The following is a 20,233-nucleotide window of genomic DNA, read 5'->3' as shown; positions in this document are numbered from 1 at the left end:
TACTTATTTGAAACTTAAGAGAATGAATCCAGATAGACCTTTCCGCTTATACATGTTTAAGGTGAGATGCCTGCTTCAGCTGTTCCCTTTTTCTCCTCATGGGTGAAGCTGTGGGTCTATTGGAGCCTAATGTTTTAACTAATTTAATTCCGTTTTACCCTTTAGAAGTCTGTATCAATGCTAGAATTTATATCTTGAAGAATGTGTTTCTTTCGCCATAATTTGGCCACGTTAATTCTTCTGTTTCTCTGTGTGCTGCATTATTTCATTATTTCATTCTTGTTTCCAGATGTAGTTTTGCCTTTGAATGTACTTGAATACACGCGTATGTGCTTTAGTGTGTTTAAATTTCTATTAAGCCTTGGAAACAAAAATGAAATGCTCATCACATCCTTTACAAGGTCATTCAACCCTCACTTAGAACTATAAAACACTGCATCTTACTTGTCAAGCATTATATGTACACGCTTACTAGTGAATTATTTCTCACTGATTGATTAGTGAATTATTTCTCACTGATTGATTTTGTCAATATGTTCCTTTAAGGAGTCTGATTGCTATTGCGATCCCATTTGTTTGGATTGCTTATTGCTACTAATATTACTCTGAGATTGTATGTGTTTTTAATTTAAAGTAAATCGACCAGATACTGTAACTATATAACCTGTAAACTATTCATTCAGGACTGTGAGCGCAGGTCACTGGTAAAGTTGTTTCACCATAGAGAACTCTAACCTCCCCCTGTTCATTGAAAGGTAAGGTGTAGTAACGTATTTCTTGTTTCTTCATCCTCAACCTCTTTTTGATAGTGTCTAAATATAGCAAGTAGTGTGATATGACAATTTGCTTTAAAAGTCAAAAGGTGAAAAATCAAACTTCCACTTTGCTGCAAGTGTGATACTTACTGCAGCTTCTTACAGATTGCGTGTCACTTGAATTTCTGACTCCAGGTCTGTACATATGGTGCTCTTCTGCCGTGAGGTTTTTAAATCAACAAAATACTGCAGTGGAAATGTCTTTGGTCAGAAATTCGGCCTAATTTCATATCCCCTTGGCCATTCATCATCACCCATCTTCTGAGGGGCTGTTTGACTAAATGGTAAACTTTGGTTTCCTATATCTCACTTACTATTACAGAATCATCCCTGATGGTTCGACCCTAGTGTTCTGCAGGTTGTCTGCTCAGTTACACGGCGTTTGGCATGCAGAATAGCCTGGATTTGAATGTTTTGAATCATTTTGATCTCTCATCTAAGCACATATACAACCTCAAGTTTTGGTACTTCTTGTAGGCTTAGCACAATCTCCAGATTTCTCAATTGAGTTTTGGTAAATATGATTCAGCTTTGATGGTTTGGTCTCTTACTGGAAAAGTTTCAGTAATTGACTCTTTCCTTGTACATGGATATTACTCTACATTTACTAGAGCAGTAGCAACATTAAAGATCATTACTCCAGGTGCTGGCAATCTTGGAATACTATTACTGGAAATAGTTCAATGAGGCAACCGATGAAGCAGCTACAAGTTTGTTATAATGACACCACACTAAACTGCTCTTAATTACTTCAAAATCTCCTGTCAAAAAATGGAAAAATGACAAGACAAAAAGCTTGGTGATAATCACCACAGTATCTTGGATGTGTTTGGATGGTAGTTTGTTTGTCAAAATTTATTTGATTACATTACAAACACATTTTTCAACAACATTTTTATTCTTGCAATTATTTTTTTTATCTTATATACACTGCATCAAAAAAGTGCTATAGTGTTTTTGGAAAATGTTATTTCAAATAATCTGTTATTCGCCTCCATCATTAAGTATTAAAAGACAAGCTAATATATATATACATATATATATATATAAATATATATAATTTTAATATTTTTTCTTTTCTTTTTTTTCTCAAGAAAAAGATACTTAAGTTTTTGCTTTTATTGTGTGTGTATGTGCTGCAATGTGAAAAAAGACCAAGGTTTGTAAAGACATTTTAACATTTTCCTTTTTCTTTTAAGTAACTTTCAAAAGATTGCAAACAACTACAACAGCCTTAAAACACTACTTCAGGTGTTTAATTCACAAAATTTTCAAATTTTCTTTGTAATTCCGGAGTGTTCAAATGGAAGCCAGCAACAGATGCTACACGCTTTTCAAAGGCGCCTCTAATTTTATACAAGCTGCGCCACGCTTTCAACAACATACTACTAAAGGCGCAGTTATTGGATTTTTAAACGTCACGCGTTGAGCTAGCCATTGTAATCTACATCAAGGAGTCATTCTTTGTTCTTTCCTAGAGCAGGTTTAAAGGCGTGTATAATGAGCCAAAGATAATCACGCCTTTAGAATCGGTACAGTTTTCTCTACTATTTTGATCCTTTCTGCAATTCTCTCATTTCTGAACTTGAAGAATACAAATGGAGGCCTGCAATATCTTCAGAGCTCTTAAGTCCTTCAGTCTCAGGATCCCTCATTCTCGTTCTGTTCGATCTTCGTTTTCACTCCTCCCAATTGCCAAAATTCACACAGGTGAGCAAAGCTCCACTCAAATTGCAATCCCATCTGAAGTAATCCCCGTTTCAAATATAAAAAAGGTTAAAAAAAAAAATAAGAAGAAAAAAATCCAATCTTGGTTGAAATTTGTGAACTTTGTACCATTTGGGAAAGACTAATCTTCTCTTTTTGATTTTTAAGATTGTGGGTTTTACTGCAGTGGTGTTGGCTAATTGGAGTTAAAATTACTGGAAATTTAAGAACCTTTTCTTTTGGATTGGATTTCTGGTAGGAGGAGAAAGATTGGTGAAGAAAGCATATGATGGGTTGCTATTAGACGCTGGGGGTACCCTTTTGCAGCTTCCAAAGCCAGTTGAACAGACTTATGCTGAAATTGGGAAAAAATATGGTTAGTTTATTTTCCTGATGGAATATTTCCAATGTTAAACATGTGATTAGAGGTAAATTATTCAAGAAAACAGTTTTTTTTTTTTTGGGTTGGCATTTTCTTTCTCTTGAAGGGTTGCCTATGAATTGATTGGTGACTGAAAGCATAGCTGATTATTGGCTTGGTTTTGGTTGCAACTTTCTTGTATGTTATTTGGTGATGACAGGTCTTCAAACTACTCCAGCTGAAATAAAGCAAGGTTTTAAAAGAGCTTTTTCTGCTCCATGGCCTGAAAAACTGCGTTACCAGGTTTGCCACTTTTTACAGCTCAGATAATTGACAACCACTTAATTTTCAAATTTTATTGGAATAACAATTTGATGGCTTCTTTATTTGATTGATGCAATATTCTCAACTTTTCATTTCTCCAACTATGTGTGGGTTATCTTTCGGTCATTCGCATGTGCTTCTTGTGCTTATATTAGATGAAATTAAGAAATTTATACAGCGGGGTAAACGTCCAAAAGTGAAAACACTGAAATTATGAACTAATACAGTGGGATTTTCTACTTTGTTGTGTAACTAGTTTGCAGGTATCTTGATGTAACAGAAAATGATCTTGGGAAATCTTTTGTTGCTGTAACAACTAATTCTGACTTTACTAGTTACTAGTCAGTCTGCCACTTGACCGCTACCATGGACACCATCAATCGACCAAAATTATGAACCCTACTTATAAAAACACAGTAATCCTTAATGCGCTGCATAATCTCATATTTGCAGCTATGACAACCTCCCCTGATAAATCCCATAGGATCACACTATACTTCTTGTCCAGCTATGGCTGATTCTGTGTTCCCTTGGCTGATTCAATTTCCCCCTTAACCTGGAGTCCCTGCCCACAGAAATTTACAGAGATTTAGCAAAAAGCTTAGGTTGCACAACATTTCCGAGTAAAACAATGCTTACATTGTGCTTCAGCAATTTACCATGGTGCGTATGATACTTTGGTTTGTTTAAAGTATAAACTTGATTTCCCTTTTTTCCCCTAGCAAGTTGCATTATCTAACCATGGGATAATGGTGGACTAGAAAAATTATATTAGAGGAGGGATTGTTGTGCAGTCACCACATGTTCCTCATTATTAATTTGTTAGAGCGTTCCAGGACAAATGAGTCAATATGTTTCTGCAGGTGTCGTTTAACGGGAGTTAAAATCTTTTTCCCAAAGTAAACGGATAATTCCTAAACCAAAAAGACATCTTTCATGCTGGCAGATATTCGTGTATTTACATGATTGAAGATAAGTGTCCAAAAATTAATTCATGCATCGCATATTTCAGCATGCTATACTCTTGCTTGCCATTGAAACTCATGCTTCCATCATTTTGCTCTAAAATAAGGGGGAAAAGTAGGTGATTGGTCATGGCTCTGCCAATTGTTGTTGATGTCTGCACATAGTTGAAGTAGTTACATCTATGATGGGAACAACAAAGACAAACAGGTTACCAAAAAGAAGTGTCCTTCCAGATATTTTGCTCGCTTTAGGTTTAGTTCTTAAAGTGAAGCTTGCAAGTGCAAACAACCTTTTTTATTTCTCCATCATCATTTTGGCAGTAATTGCACAACATTATACAATTAACAGAAGATGTTATGTTCCTTGACGCATATATAGTAGCTGTAGTTCCCCACTATAAAGTTTCAACTATTGGTTTTATTGACAGATGTTACCTAACTGACAGGGCGATGCGAAGCCATTTTGGAAACTTCTTGTTTCTGAGGCCACTGGGTACAACAATGATGATTATTTTGAAGAAGTTTATGAGGTAATAATTTCTTTGGCTTGAGCTACTTGCAGTATATCCTCAAAAGATTTTTTTATTACTAAGAGATTGGAACAAGTTTAAAAGTCAAAATAATTATCCTTAACTAAATAATACATTTTTATCAGTACTATGCCAATGGTAATGCATGGCATCTACCAGCTGGAGCCTATGAGACAATGTTGGTTCTGAAAGATTCTGGAGGTTATCATCTTTGTCTGTTACTATGTATTAGTAATTGACTGTATCTCTTTTCCTTCTCTTTGTTTCTGATTTTCTTCAACATTATACAGTGAAACTGGCTGTCGTGTCAAATTTTGACACTCGCTTGAGGAAGCTATTGAAAGATCTCAATGTATTAGATCTGTAAGTACCCATGTCACACTTTCCTGTTGTTCAATATTCAAAATAACCTGGATAGGTGTGGTTTTAGCTTTCTCTGAATAATGAGGACTAGGTATTCCATGTCCTGGAATGAAAATTCTAGCCTTTAAGAAGTATGACTCAGGAGTAAATGCCTGTGTCATGTAGGATAGTGGAATGTTCTTCATACGTAGAATGACACTCGTATCATTATGGAAACCCCTGCTCACGTGGGGGAAAGTCTTAACTTTGTTTGCCTTTGGCATTTGAGGTAATTTCCAGGCATGTATGATATGGAATGTGGATAAATTATGTACTTTATTTCACGGTTCATGATCTTTTGCTCTTTTTCAAACAGATTTGATGCTGTCGCCATATCTTCAGAGGTTGGATATGAAAAACCAGATGCACATATCTTTAAATCTGCTCTAGGTATGTGTTCCATGGCATCTTAATTCGAACAAAACATGATGGCAGACAATCTATTTATACATATATACATATATATATATATGGAATTTTCCGATCTCTCTTCTTTAACTGCCTAGTTTCCATAGATTCTGTGATGCAGCAATCCTTGCTTGACTGAGGATCTCCACATCCTTGTTTCATTTAAATCAAAAATTCATTTGTCTAATACCGAAGCATGTGTTGAAGATGTTAGAAGTGGATATGAGGTATATGTATGGTTTGACCTTGTTGTAGATCAGATGTCTGTGGAAGCTAGAAGAGCAGTTCATGTTGGAGATGATGAAAAGGCTGATAAAGAAGGAGCTAATGCTATTGGGATCGACTGCTGGTTAGTTGAAGAATTATCTGAGTCCTTAGACACATCATTTGTTCACCGCGACGTCACTCACACATTTACCATATTTATTACTCAGCAAGATTCACAAAATATTTTCTCGAACGGTTATGATATGTTATTTATCCAATTATTGTTGAACTTTGAAATTTTGTTCTGGAAGTGAATGGTTGACATATTAGTCTAACAATGTACTAATTCTAAATAAACAGGTTATGGGGCACTGATGTGAAGACATTTGCAGATATACAAAGTCGCTTGCTTCTCACAGAAACCTGACTTTCCAAGCATGAAGCAGAGTTAGACCATTTTTTGATGAACCAGAAATGAGAGTAAAAGAAAAACCAATCTTCATTCATCCTTGTCCTCCTCCTGACGCTGCATGAAGCAAATCTTGGTTCCACTCTCCTTTGTGTTGACAGGACTCGTGCACATTACTACTCTAGTCTAGATTCTTTCACCTTTAGAGTCCAATGGTTTTACTTTGCCAGTGCTTTGCTTTATAAACAAGTTGTCAAGCACAAGCTAGATAGCTGTGCAGTTCTTTTATTGTAAAGTTTTTAAAAGATATGTTAAGTATGAGAAGTTATTTCTTTGATTAAGTTATGTCTCTTTAAATACGTTTTGTTACTGTATCTTGATGTACTTCAATTTATTTATTTATTTTTACATCGACTAGAAATTGTATGATGCCAACTACAATAATCTTCAGAAAAGGGATTGAATTATCCTGCTCCAACACTTTTGGAGAGCAAACCTCTGGTAAGATTGAGAGAGACATGCCTGAGATTCACAAGCTTTGGCCAGAGTCTTTCCATCTTGGTTCTTACTCTCGACCGCCTTTCCCAGCAGACGGAAAGGCACCATTACCCCAGCAGTCCATTCAAAGTAGCGGTCATGATACTTGGTTAAAAGCACAGGATGACAAAACATGTCCAAGATGCACATACCATCACTGCCACAGCCTGTCACATGACTAAGCATCAAAATAAGATTGCATCAATTGTAGACTCCTGCTCTCCAGTAACACTAATACGAAACATGTTTTATTCCATATAACTCCTTAGGTTAAATTTATGTTATGACAAACAAACTCCACGGATACTTGAGATGTAAGTAGAACCATTCCGCACAATTTTATCAAAGGGTGCATTCCTTCAAGACAGATTTCAACATACATATGCAATGCAGCAACCGAAGAAAAGGGAAAACAGAGTACATCATTCTAAGCAATGCCATACAGAAGATTTTCACACTCATCTTTCATGCTAAACAGATCATCCCTCATAATCTCCATCTGACCATGACAAAATATCCTCAATTTCTAGTGATGATGGAATGTTGTCCTTGAACCAACCTACAATTTCCAAATACCTCAGCTCCACTAGCTCAGCTCAATTCAGTCGGGAAAGCAGAACCAACGCACTAAGAAGTTTCAAGTGAAAAATGAAGGACAAACAGTCTTAACACTTCACGAATCCCAACACCTTGAGAACAATATAGGTCGTATGGCTCCTCAACTTTACGAAGCACATCATACACTCCTATAAACTGTAGAAAATTTTGATCTTTGGCTTTTCGCAGACAAAACACATGCAACAAATCATGAATGTGGCATGTCTTGACACCACCTACGGATCTTTGTTGCCCCACCATAACCAAACTTCAATTTGTTAGAGCCATTACATAACCTTCTGCTATTTTCTCTAGGTTCTCTGACTCACTCTTCATCACAAATCCTTATGCGATTTAATCAAAGTACTAGTACATTCATTTGATACTAATACATCGCAACATATGCATGAAATGAAACGAAAACTATTACATCATTCTCAGTAAAACCATACAGAAGATAATAGTAACACTTGAGGCAGACGATCTTTACCATGACCATCCATCTGAATCTCCATCTGACTCCTCCATTTCTTCTGAGATAAGGATTTTCAGATCCTGATTTCCATAGTCTATCTGCTGTTGCTTAATCTCTCGAACTAAATCCCCAGCAGAATAGAGACATCCACGCACCTCAATGAATTGAAGAGTTAAAGTTTCCTGTAAACAAGAAGGGAGCTCTTCCAATTCTGCACAACCTTCCATTATTAATCTCTCAAGACTGGGAAAGTGATCTCCTGATCCCATCCACTTGACAATGCTCAAATCTTTCAATTTCAAGAACTTGAGTGCTGGGAAGACTTCTTCTTCTTCCATGCCTTCCATGTCCCACTCCTTTACCCCATCAGCTTGTCGGAGTAATTTAAGAGCCTCGAGATTTGGTAGCTTTCTGATTGCGGACATTATGCTCCATGAGAAGTCCTCCAGTGTCAACTTCTTAAGATTCGAGGGCAGATGATACTCGATGGGATGCGCAGTCACTTTACCCAGAAGCAGCTTTAGTGATTCTAGTTGACTCAGAAGGTGCATTGACACGACCATGTTGCTGTCACTAGTGGATTCTTCTGATGGTGATGGCAAGAGACAGCATTTTAGCTTGCGGATATTTGGAAACTTCATGATCGTCTTCTCCGAGCTTTTCCCCAGATAAAGCTTTAAAGTGGAAAAGGTATCTAAATTGCATACTCTGGAGGAGCATTCAGTGTCGTCATTGGCCGACCTAAGATCGATCAAAGCACCACGTACATGTAGATGCCTCAATTTCTGCATTTTCACTAAAGTATCTAGCAGTAAAGAGAGACCAACACCAGAATCATGTGTTGTCACTAAAAAAGTTTCCAAATTTGAGAGTCTTTCGAGTGAGGATGGAATGTCGCCCTTGAGCCAACCTAGAATTGCCAAGAACCTCAGCCGGACGAGCAAGCTTATTTCACTCGGGAAAGCAGTGCCTAGACTAATTTGTCCCAAATCCAAGACTCTTAGAAGTTTTAGGTGAAAAACGAAGGATAAAAGGTACAACACTTCACGGCTCCCAACCCCACGGGAAGCATGTAGTAGAGAGCGTATACGAGGACAAAATATCCTTGATTTCACAAAATGCTTTGGTTGAGACTGAACGGATAGTCGACGCAGGTGCTGTGACTCATCAAGTTTGAGAAATCCATCGTAACCTCGTATCAACTGCAGAAAATTTTGATCTTTGGCCTTTTCCAAACAAAATACATGCAACAAATCATGGATGCAGCACGTCTTGACCCCACCTGTGGATCTTTGTTTCCCCGCCATAACCAAGCTTCTGTTAATTAGAGCCATTATGTAGCCTTCTGCTATTTTTTCTGGGCTCTCTGACTCATTTTTCTGCACAAATCCTTCGGCGATCCACAACCACATCAACCTCTGGATAGAAATTTCGTGATCTTCGCTGAATGCTCCAAAGTAAATAAGGCATGGCTTCAAATGTTCAGGTAGATGTATATAACTGAGCTCTAATATACTCTTGCACTGGTCTGTGGCACCAATCTTCTTGTTTGAATTCAGCCTTTCTGCAACTTCTTCCCAACCAACCATGGTTCGAAGACTCGGCCGAGACCGAGACGACTCGGCCGAGTCGTCACCGTCTCGGCCTAGTCCGAGACGAGACCGAGACGAATCGAGACCGAGATACTCATCTCGCCGAGAAATCGGCCGAGACGTCACCGCGACGGATTGACTCGGCCGAGTCACACCGAGTCACTCCGAGTTATCCCGAGTCAAGACGAGAAATCGGCCGAGTTACACCGTGACGGATTGATTCGGCCATTTCTTTGGCTATTTTTTATTATTTTTGTTTAACATACTTTTTTTATATTATTAACAATTTTTAGAATATTAAATTCTTTAAAATTTGCGTCTCACCGAGACCGTGACCGATATGCCGAGACCGATGTGGAACGTTCCAAGCCGCGACCGCGACCGCGACCGCGACTTTGAACCATGCAACCAACTCGATCAAGACTAGCAAGAATTCCAGATATGATGACAATTGATAGAGGCAACCCTTTACAATTTTCTGCTATTTGCCTCCCAGGAACTTCCAGTTCTGGAGCGTAGTCATTTTTTCTAATAATTGCCAGCTTCTTCTGTAGTAAATCCCAGCTTTCTGGTTCTTCAAGTGGCCGAAGTCGGTGAGGTGTACCACAAATCCCATGATCTCGACTTGTTAAGAGAATCCTGCTTCCAATTGTGTGATCTGGGAACGATAATCTCAAAGCATTCAATGCCTCAGTGTCCCAAACATCATCCAGAACTATGAGATACTTGTTTCGACTCAAACATTTACGGAGTTTGTCAGCCAAATCATCTTGGTTCATCTCAGAAAATTGAGTTTTCTGGTTAATGCAAGCCAAAATCTGAAGCAGCAAATCTTTCTTGCAATATGTTTGGGAGATACAACACCATGCCCGAATGTGGAAGTGAGATGTAACTTTAGGATCACGGTAAACTCTTCGTGCCAAAAACGTCTTGCCTAGCCCAGCCATACCCACAATGGAGATGATGTCCAGCTGCTTTGGACCGTTTATAAGTTTGTCAATTATTGCGTCCTCCTCATCCTGCAAGGCCACCTCAGCTTTATCGACTGTTGAGATACTAACCGATGATGACACCTGGTCGGACGCTCCATTCGTCTGGCTTCTTACTGTTTCCAAAAAATTAAAAAGAGAATGAAATATCACAAATACAAAATGGAGTGCTAACATATTGGATAGAGTTTTATTTAAAATATTATTATTTGAAATCAATAGTGAGATTAAAAATGGGTTAATTGCACTTTGTCCCTTTGAATTTGGGTCCTTGTAACACTTTGCTCCCTAAATTTCAAATATATATACGCTCCATTCCTTGTGGTCAACTTTTTGACGGGGTTAAAATGAATTTATTTTTTTTATAATCAAAGTATTCCTGGTTAATTCTTAAACACACATAGTAATTGTAACATAATAAATACCTATTTCTTTAATAATTGCTAAATGCATTTAAACACAATTATACTATGCATTTCTATCTTTTAACACTAAAATGAATTAAATAATTCACAAAAGGAAGTCTAAACATCTCAATGTGTTTATCTCAATGCTGATAGCACTACTTGTGTTGAATAATATGAAATTAATTAGTAAATTTGGAATGAAAATTATTTGCTTATATTTTTTTTATTATAGCACTTTTTAATGGATTTTATATGAGATAAAAGCATGATTAAAAATAAAAATGTATTGAAAGCGTATTTATTTAATTTTTAGTTTTTTAAATGTAGAATGCAAACAATACAAAGCAAGGTGTGAATGTAGTATAAAATTACTAAAAAGCATCTTATTGACCCGTAAAAATCTGATGAAAGTTGCAAAGTAAATGAAAATTATCAAAACTAATCCATTTACAATTTAAAGGAAGAAAGATAAGCGATGGAAAACTTGTGCAGATGCTTTAGGAATTTTTTAAATTATTTTTTTCCACAATATGATTTTTCAATTCTTTGGTATTATACCACCTTTTATTTTTTAATTATTTAAATCATATGACTTTCTGTTTTTTCTAATAAAATGTTTCATATTATGATTAAAAATATAGCATTATTCTTGAACTATTATGTAAGGGCATTAATATCATTTTGTTAAAATTTTAGATAAAAAATTCATCATTAACATTTGACCTAATCAATGAAGGGGGCAAGGTGTATATATTCAAAGTTCAGGGGGGCAAAGTGTTATAAATGGTCAAGTTCAAGGGGACAAACTGTAATTAATTCTAAAAGGATAGTTAAGAATATAAAAAAGTGTGTTGTGAAATATTATTTGAAATCAATGTACTATCTAAACACTCTCAATTGTGATCCATTCGATTATTGTTGAGATGTTACCTTGTGATGGCACATGCCTCGGAATCTTGGTAGCTTCCTGGGCTAGACTTTTGACGAGCTTAATTTCTCGTGCAATATCATCAAATAACATCAGAGAGTAGAATGAGATATCTCCAGCTAATAAGGATTCGATGACAAACTCTGCCTTGTATGCAACCTCTATAACATGACTCCAAAGGGCATGGGGACCTTCGTGATGGCTGTGTTGCTCCCCATTTTCTTCCAATAATGATCTTAAAGATACAAGATCACCTTTCATCGTCTGAAGTTGGTGCTTTTCATTCTTGATGTGCTGCTCCAAATTATTCTCCAAGAATGACGTTAAGAATGGGACATTGGCTTGCATCTTTTTATGTTGGAGCTTTTCAAGCTTGATCTGCTGCTCCACATCAACGTCCGAGGTTGTTTTCTCCCAAGGTCGAAGTGGTGCCCCATATGGTACCCCAGGAGACCTAATGGGAAAAGGTCGGTCAACTCTCGGGCATTGGATCTTGTTCAAGTATGAATTTAAGAAGTCAACTCCACCCTTTGCAAAAGAAAATATTGGATCAACTTCACAGCTTTCCAGTTCCTTCAACTTTTCTAGAACAAGATCGATCAACTCTAATGCATTGGTTGTAGGAAATTTGGACCTTGATGCCGCAGGATACTTTTTCTCAATTTCTGCCTTAACAAGCTTGATCTTCTCCAGTAAACAAAAGAGCTTAAGATCTATTTCCATGGCTGAAGCTTCTCGGATATTGTCCTGATATAGTGAGAAAATTACAATCCCAGCATCATTGACCACAGCCACAATGCGATCCTTGATTCCTCCAGGAAGCCCATCATAATCCTCTTGCTGCTTCATCAAAATGCCTCTCAAGAACTGCAGTCCCTCGTAGAGTATCCGAATTTGATGCTTTAGAGATGAAGTAAACCAGGTAGGACACTTTACGAGAAACTCCCAAAGATTACCTAGGAGAGAACCTACAAAACCCCCCACTATAGACATATTAGCCTTGGTAGACATCCCAAGTGATGAAGACTTAGATTCCAAGATGCTGATATAAGCCAAACGGACTTGCTCAACAACAGGCTTGATCTGATCTTTTACTTCATCAATCTTGAAGCTGATTTCAACAAAAACTTCATTATCATCTCTGAAAAACCAGCAACTGTGACAAAGATGGGCTGCAGACAGAGCCACAACTCCACAGTGCTCCATAAGTTTCCGCTCCTGCTTGCCTTGCGACCTAGCAAAGAGAATGAAATTTTTTAGGAACACTAGCTTCTCTTGCAAGGGCTCCAACAGTTTTTCAAGTTCCGAATCGCAGGCTTCACCCCAATTGAGAATATCCACAAAATTCTCTAGCAAGGAGTGGAAGAATTCCATGAAATCGTCTCTTGGAGGAGCACTGGATTCCATAAATTCTTCTGTTGAAATAGAACTAGATTCCATGAACTCATCTCTCAAAGGAGAACTGGATGCCAATAAGCGATCCAACGTACTGGAATACATTGTCCCGAATGATTCACTTCTCCAGAAAGTCCAGGCTCTCCACAGCCCAAAATCTCTTGTATTCCGTCGGATTCTAGACTCAAAAACGGATTCCAATAAGGAATAAAAAATATGGGCATAGGATCTCCTGATTTCTTGCTTAGAACCCTTTAGAATATCTCCAAAAGTTGAAGCTGATCCAGCCAAGTCGCTGGGGGACAATCCATCATCCTCGAATCCAAGAAGAAGAGAGTAAAACTGCTGCCCATTTTTATGAACAGAATCTTGAAAGTGATCCCAGGAATATCCCAATTTCCAGTAACACAGAAGGAATGTTTTCACTAGCCCAAGCTCCACCTTCAGCTCATTCAAAGCACGATCATACTTGCAGAGATCACCCTGGGGAACCAACAGCCGCAGTTTATCTAAGATGGAATCAATGCAAGTCATCAACTCCATCTGCTTTCTTGTCTTAGACATCCCTATTCCAGTATTCTCAAATTTCTCTCTACCTCTCAGTAAGTGATTGGTTGTTTCTACCTCCCAAGGAAATGATTTGGTAGTTTTCAAAATACCAGTACTAATACATTATTCATTAATTGAGTAAAAAAACAATTTATAAAAAATATTTAAATCAACTTTATATGATCAAAATGTAAGTTTGAAAGGGTACTATCAAACAACAAAGTTTATCTAGTTGTTTATTTTATACAAGCACACCAAAAAGCTCAAAATATTTATAATTTTGCGAACAAAGTAACATCAAACCTACTTTTTTTGTCTCTTGCACTAAAGGCGTGGAATAATATAATGCACTAAAGTAACCTTGACGGTTGACTCTCCTCGGATACCATCATCATCGTTTAGGATTTATTAGTGGAGTGGAGACACTAATTATTCTCCGAAAACTTTAATGCGATTATCTCTTGTTTCTTTCTCCATATGATGAAAGATTAAGAAACTGCTGATGATGATTTGTAGTATAAGCGCAATTTCATAATTTTTTTTTGTTTTTTTTTTGGGTGCTAACTTTTACTAAATAGATGTTGAAAAATTTGCAAATCAAGGAAACTTGTTATGGAAAACCTTGAAATTTGACCCAAAAAAAAAAGTGTGTTAAAAGGATATTTACATGTAGTTCTCATAATCATTCTTCTTAAACTGAATAAATTCGTCAATATTAAGGTGTAACTATGGGCTGCTTTCAGATTTTTCTAATAGATTTTCGGATTCGAGCCCTTCTTATTTTTTTTTCTTGTTCTAACATTTATTGAATTTTTTGCAAAGGAAACTTCAGTGAAGTTGATGGCTGCATTTTGTGACTGGCCTAAAACTTAAAATCGAAGCGATGGAATAATTAATTAAACATTGACATAGTAATCATCTTAATCTGCAATTATGAAAAGAAAAAAAACACAAGAATCACTATCATTAGCATAAACCATTGAGGATGATGTTGGTTGAAACCCGGACGCTATAAGTTGAGAATTATTTAATTGTTTTGAAACAATTAAATGGGAGTGAATGTCCATTAAACTCTCCTATGTTTATTAAGCTTATTTATTTCTATTGAATCCATCCAAAGATAAAAGGATATGGATGACGGTTTGATCTCCCTATACAATTAATTTATAACCCCTCAGTGTATCTATAAATAGAGGTGCATTCTTGATTGTTTTGGTGTGAATAGAAGAAATATAGTTCTCTACTTTTATCGGCTTCTCCTTATTTTATTTTACCCCACATCTTGTTATTTCATTAGTTTTATAATACGTTATCAGCACGAGACTCTATTTCTGAGCAATTGTGAATCACAAGACTCTGTCGAGATTCTACCAATTTCGAATCAACAATTGGGTATTTTCTCGAACAACTTTTGACTACATATTGAGGTAAATTTCTAACTTATAAATATATTTTAATTTCTTATGACTAATCTTCCAAAACAAGAGTTCGTACCTCTTAATATTTCTAAAAAAAATTATTTATCATAAGTATCAGATGTTGAAATTCATCTTGAGGCAATGGGTCTTGATAATACTATTATTGAAAAAAATGAATCTTCAAACCAAGACCATGCCAAAGCTATGATTTTCCTTCGTCATCATTTAGATGAAGGATTAAAAATAGAGTATCTTACTGTTAAAGATCCTCTTGTCCTTTGGAGAGATTTGAAAGAAAGATTCGACCACCTGAAGTTGGTCGTTCTTCCAAAAGCCCGATATGATTGGCTTCACTTACGGCTACAAGATTTTAAATCTGTCAACGAATATAATTCAGCCATGTTCAGAATTACTTCTCAATTATCATTAAGTGGCGAAAAAGTCACTGATGAAGATATGTTAGAGAAGACATTTTCTACTTTTCATGTCTCTAACATGCTCCTGCAGCAGCAATATCGAGAGAAAGGATTTAAAAAATATTCTGAACTTATCTCATGTCTTCTCTTGGCTGAACAAAATAATGAATTATTGTTGAAAAATCATGAGTCCCGACCAACTGGTGCAAGTCCATTCCCTGAAGCGAATGCGACTCAATTTCAAAATTCTGGTCGAGGTCGTGGACGTGGTTGTAGAGGTAGCCATGGAGGAGGCCGTGGACGTGGTCGTGGCCGTGGACGTGATAGTAGTAGATTTGTACCCCGTGAAAATTACAACCGTGGCAAACAACAAAATATTTCTCAAAAGAGGAATAATAACTACGATCAGAAAAATGGAGAAAAGAAAAATTATGAAGAAAAATGCTATCGGTGTGGCATGGAAGGTCATTGGTCTCGTACCTGTTGTACGGCTGACCACCTTGTTGACCTTTGTCAAGCTTCTTTGAAAAAGAAAGACAAAAATGTCGAGACAAATTTTATCGACCAAAAGAATGATTATGATGATGGTAATGATGTTGATATGACACACCTCAATGTAGCTGATTTCTTTGAACATCCTGAAGATGTCAACAAATATCCTATAATTGTTTAGATATTTTATGATACTTTATATCTTTCATGTAATTTTCTTTCTATTTAATATTTATTTTCGCATCTTTATTAATCTTTATTTTTGTTTGAAATTTTCTTCCTGAAAAAGAAATGGATATCAAATATTTGGGATTAAATAATAATGATGATGACATTTGTCACATTGATAGTGCTACCACGCACACTATATTGAAAATTAAAAAATATTTTTCTTATTTGAAAATGGGAGAGACAAATGTTAATACCATTAGTGGTAATGCAAAATTGATTGAAGATTCCGGAAGAGCCATTCTATTTCTCCCTGAAGGAACTAAAATTGTCATAAATAATGCACTACTTTCTCCCAAGTCTTGAAGAAATTTATTGAGTTTTAGAGATATCCGCCAAAATGGATATCACATCGAGACAATAAATGAGACAAATGGTGAAGTTTTATTAATTACAAATACCATTTCTAGGGAGAAATGTGTATTAGAAAAATTACCTTCACTTTCTTCTGATTTATATTATGCACAAATTAGTGCAGTTGAAATTCATCATTTAGTAGACCAGAAGTCTATTCATCCCAATGATTTTATAATTTGGCATGATCGTCTCGGATATCCTGGATCTATAATGATGAGACGAATAATCGAAAATTCGCATGGCCACTCATTGAAAAATCAAAAGATATTAAAAGCAAATGAATTCTCCTGTGTTGCTTGCTCCCAAGGAAAATTAATTATTAGAACATCACAAGTTAAAGCTGGGACTGAATCCCCTACATTTCTAGAACGAATTCATGGTGATATATGTGGACCTGTAGATCCACCATGTGGACCATTTCGATATTTTATGGTGCTAATTGATGCATCAACGAGATGGTCACATGTATGTTTATTATCTACTCGCAACCTGGCGTTTGCGAGATTGCTCGCTCAAATAATTAAGTTGCAAGCACAATTTCCAGATTATCCAATAAAGAAAATTCGTCTAGATAATGCTGGTGAATATTCGTCACATGCTTTTGACGAGTATTGCATGTCCATTGGAATAACTGTTGAACATCCTGTAGCCTATGTTCACACACAAAATGATCTAGCCGAGTCATTTATTAAAAGGTTTCAATTAATTGCTAGACCATTGTTGATGAGGTCTAAGCTTCCTTCATCTGCTTGGGGACATGCTATATTACATGCAGCAACACTTATGAGGATTAGGCCGACAAGTTATCATACTTATTCTCCCCTACAATTGACTTTTGGTTATGAGCCAAATATTTCACATTTACGAATATTTGGTTGTGCAGTTTATGTTCCAATTGCACCGCCCCAACGTCGTAAATTGGGCCCCCAAAGAAGATTGGGGATATATGTCAGATATGAATCACCTTCAATTATTAAGTATATAGAACCGTTGACAGGTGATTTATTTACTGCAAGATTTGCAGATTGTCATTTTGATGAATCACATTTCCCGACATTAGGGGGAGGAAAAGATCAACTAAAAAAGGAAATTCCTAAAAAGGAAATCATTTGGAAAATTTCATTAGATTTCCTGGATCCTCGTACAAAAGAATGTGAACTAGAAGTTCAAAGGATCATACATTTGCAAAATATTGCAAATCAATTGCCGGATGCATTTAGTGACTCCAGAAGAGTCACCAAATCACATATTCCTGCTGAAAATGTTCCAATTAAAATAAATGTCCCTGAAAGACAAATCACAAGTGCTAATGAATCTAAAGCACGCCTGAAGCGTGGGAGACCTCTTGGTTTCAAAGATAAAAATCCTAGAAAGAAAAGAGGATCTAATGAATTCATAATTAGTGACAAAATTCAACCTCCTGAAGAGGTTGCTCCCGAAGAGCCAACTTTTGAAGAGAATGAAATTATAGAAAATTCAATAAATTTTGTCACTACAAGAAAAAGTTGGAACCGAAGAGAAATAATTATTGATGGTACTTTTGCATATAATGTAACACTTGATATTATGATAGAGGACGAGGATCATGAACCTACATCGGTTGATGAATGTCGACGTAGAAATGATTGGTCAAAATGGAAAGATGCGATCCAATCTGAATTGGATTCACTGGCTAAAAGAAAAGTTTTTGGACCTGTAGTCCAAACACCTGAAGGTGTAAAGCCAGTTGGATATAAATAGGTATTTGTGAGAAAAAGAAATGAGAAAAATGAAATTGTGAGGTATAAAGCAAGATTTGTAGCTCAAGGATTTTCACAAAGATCTGGATTTGATTATAATGAAACGTATTCACCTGTAGTGGATGCAATCACATTTAGATATCTTGTGAGTTTTGCAGTGCATGAAAAACTAGAAATGCATCTGATGGACGTTGTCACTGCTTATTTGTATGGAAATCTTGAAAATGATATTTACATGAGAATCCCTGAAGGATTCAACATGCCTGAAGCATGTAAATCAAATCCTAGAGATGTGTATTCTATTAAATTACAAAGGTCCTTATTTGGATTCAAACAATCTGGGCGTATGTGGTATAACTGCCTCAATGAATGTTTAACTAAAGAAGGTTATATCAATGACCCAATATGTCCATGTGTTTTTATCAAGAGAAATATATCAAATTTTGTGATAATTGCTATATATGTTGATGACCTAAATTTGATTGGAACTTCTGAAGAGATCCAAAAGGCTATCGACTATTTGAAGAAAGAATTTGAGATCAAAGATTTTGGAAAGACAAAATTCTGCATTGGTTTGCAAATTGAGCATTTAGAAGGTGGAATTTTTGTCCATCAAACTGCTTATACCCAGAAGGTATTAAAGCGATTTTATATGGATAAGGCACATACATTAAGCACTCCAATGGTCGTCAGATCATTAGATCCTAATAAGGATCCTTTTAAACCACGAGAGGAAGATGAAGAGATACTTGGTCCTGAAGTACCATATCTCAGTGCAATTGGTGCGCTAATGTATCTTGCTAATTGTACAAGGCCAGATATATCATTTGCGGTGAATTTATTAGTAAGATTTAGTTCCTCGCCTACAAGACGACATTGGAATGGTATTAAACATATTTTTCGCTATCTCCAAGGAACAATTGATCTTGGTTTGTTTTATTCAAATAAATCCAAACCTGAATTGCTTGGTTATGCTGATGCTGGGTATTTATCTGACCCACATAAAGCACGATCTCAGACTGGCTATCTCTTTACTTGTGGCGGTACAGTCATTTTTTGGCGTTCTACAAAATAATCCTTAACTGCCACTTCATCAAATCATGCTAAAATAATAGCAATTCATGAGGCCAGTCGAGAATGCGTTTGGTTAAGATCAATTACCCACTACATCTGGAAGAGTTGTGGGTTATCCTCCGAGAAGGAAAATCCTCCAACAATTTTATATGAAGATAATGCAGCTTGTATAGCTCAATTAAAAGGAGGATATATTAAAGGAGATAGGACGAAACACATTTCACCAAAATTTTTCTTTACTCATGATTTACAGAAGAATGGTGAGATTGATGTGTTACAAATCCGATCAGATAATAATTTGGCAGATTTGTTTACCAAGGCATTGCTGACTGCTACATTTGAGAAACTGGTAAAGAATATTGGAATGCATCGGCTAAAAGATCTCAAATAATGTTTGCATCAGGGGGAGAAATTATTACACAAGAATAGTGTACTCTTTTTCCTTCACTAGGGATTTTTGTCCCACTGGATTTTTCCCTAGTAAGGTTTTAACGAGGCATATTCTTTGTGTAATGGACATCCAAGGGGGAGTGTTATGAAACAATTAAATGGGAGTGAATGTCCATTAAACTCTCCTATGTTTATTAAGCTTATTTATTTCTATTGAATCCATCCAAAGATAAAAGGATATGGATGACGGTTTGATCTCCCTATACAATTAATTTGTAACCTCTCAGTGTATCTATAAATAGAGGTGCATTCTTGATCGTTTTTGGGTGAATAGAAGAAATATAGTTCTCTACTTTTATCGGCTTCTCCTTATTTTATTTTACCCCACATTTTGTTATTTCATTAGTTTTATAATATTAATTCATTAGATAAGATGCTCTTAATTACGTAATCCTGCTGTTAACGGGTAAATCATAGTCTTGCATTTATACTAAAAGTCATTGAAAATCTATCAAGTGAAAT

The 20,233-nt window shown here is 36.2% G+C and overlaps 3 protein-coding genes and 1 long non-coding RNA gene across 6 annotated transcripts; 3 read left to right on the top strand and 1 right to left on the bottom strand.

Moving 5' to 3' along the window:
• Positions 1 to 2: 2 nt before the first annotated feature.
• Positions 3 to 1,533, top strand: LOC113759134. Of its 2 annotated transcripts, none has more exons than XR_003467004.1 (4): positions 3 to 61; positions 684 to 755; positions 951 to 1,099; positions 1,174 to 1,533. It is a non-coding gene; the product is annotated as an uncharacterized LOC113759134 (long non-coding RNA). The 2 variants fall into 2 exon arrangements; XR_003467005.1 differs by having other exon boundaries at positions 1,164 to 1,533.
• An 800-nt stretch (positions 1,534 to 2,333) lies between these two features.
• LOC113759133 (haloacid dehalogenase-like hydrolase domain-containing protein 3) lies at positions 2,334 to 6,474 on the top strand. Of its 2 annotated transcripts, none has more exons than XR_003467003.1 (9): positions 2,334 to 2,525; positions 2,782 to 2,898; positions 3,104 to 3,186; positions 4,619 to 4,702; positions 4,828 to 4,903; positions 4,993 to 5,065; positions 5,421 to 5,494; positions 5,773 to 5,861; positions 6,080 to 6,474. XR_003467003.1 is itself a non-coding variant. In XM_027301705.1 (9 exons), the coding sequence occupies exons 1-9, from the start codon at positions 2,414 to 2,416 to the stop codon at positions 6,144 to 6,146; spliced, it is 780 nt and encodes a 259-aa protein (XP_027157506.1). In that variant the 5' UTR covers positions 2,339 to 2,413; the 3' UTR covers positions 6,147 to 6,474. The 2 variants fall into 2 exon arrangements, 1 of the variants encoding a protein (XP_027157506.1); XM_027301705.1 differs by having other exon boundaries at positions 2,339 to 2,525; positions 5,768 to 5,861.
• Positions 6,475 to 6,575: 101 nt separating this feature from the next.
• Positions 6,576 to 13,612, bottom strand: LOC113759131 (putative late blight resistance protein homolog R1C-3). The gene is made up of 5 exons (XM_027301704.1): positions 11,656 to 13,612; positions 9,743 to 10,434; positions 7,753 to 9,209; positions 6,958 to 7,022; positions 6,576 to 6,832 (listed from the first exon to the last, which is right to left on the bottom strand). Exons 1-5 carry the CDS (start codon positions 13,610 to 13,612, stop codon positions 6,576 to 6,578), a joined length of 4,428 nt encoding a protein of 1,475 aa, XP_027157505.1.
• A 1,544-nt stretch (positions 13,613 to 15,156) lies between these two features.
• LOC113759130 lies at positions 15,157 to 16,104 on the top strand. The gene has a single exon (XM_027301703.1). The coding sequence runs from the start codon at positions 15,157 to 15,159 to the stop codon at positions 16,102 to 16,104; it is 948 nt and encodes a 315-aa protein (XP_027157504.1).
• The last annotated feature ends 4,129 nt before the right edge of the window (positions 16,105 to 20,233 follow it).

Source organism: Coffea eugenioides, unplaced genomic scaffold (assembly GCF_003713205.1).
Source record: "Coffea eugenioides isolate CCC68of unplaced genomic scaffold, Ceug_1.0 ScVebR1_928;HRSCAF=1688, whole genome shotgun sequence".
Lineage (NCBI taxonomy): Eukaryota > Viridiplantae > Streptophyta > Magnoliopsida > Gentianales > Rubiaceae > Coffea > Coffea eugenioides.
The sequence above is the reverse complement of the archived record's forward strand: the minus strand, read 5'-3'. Positions and strand labels throughout refer to the sequence as shown.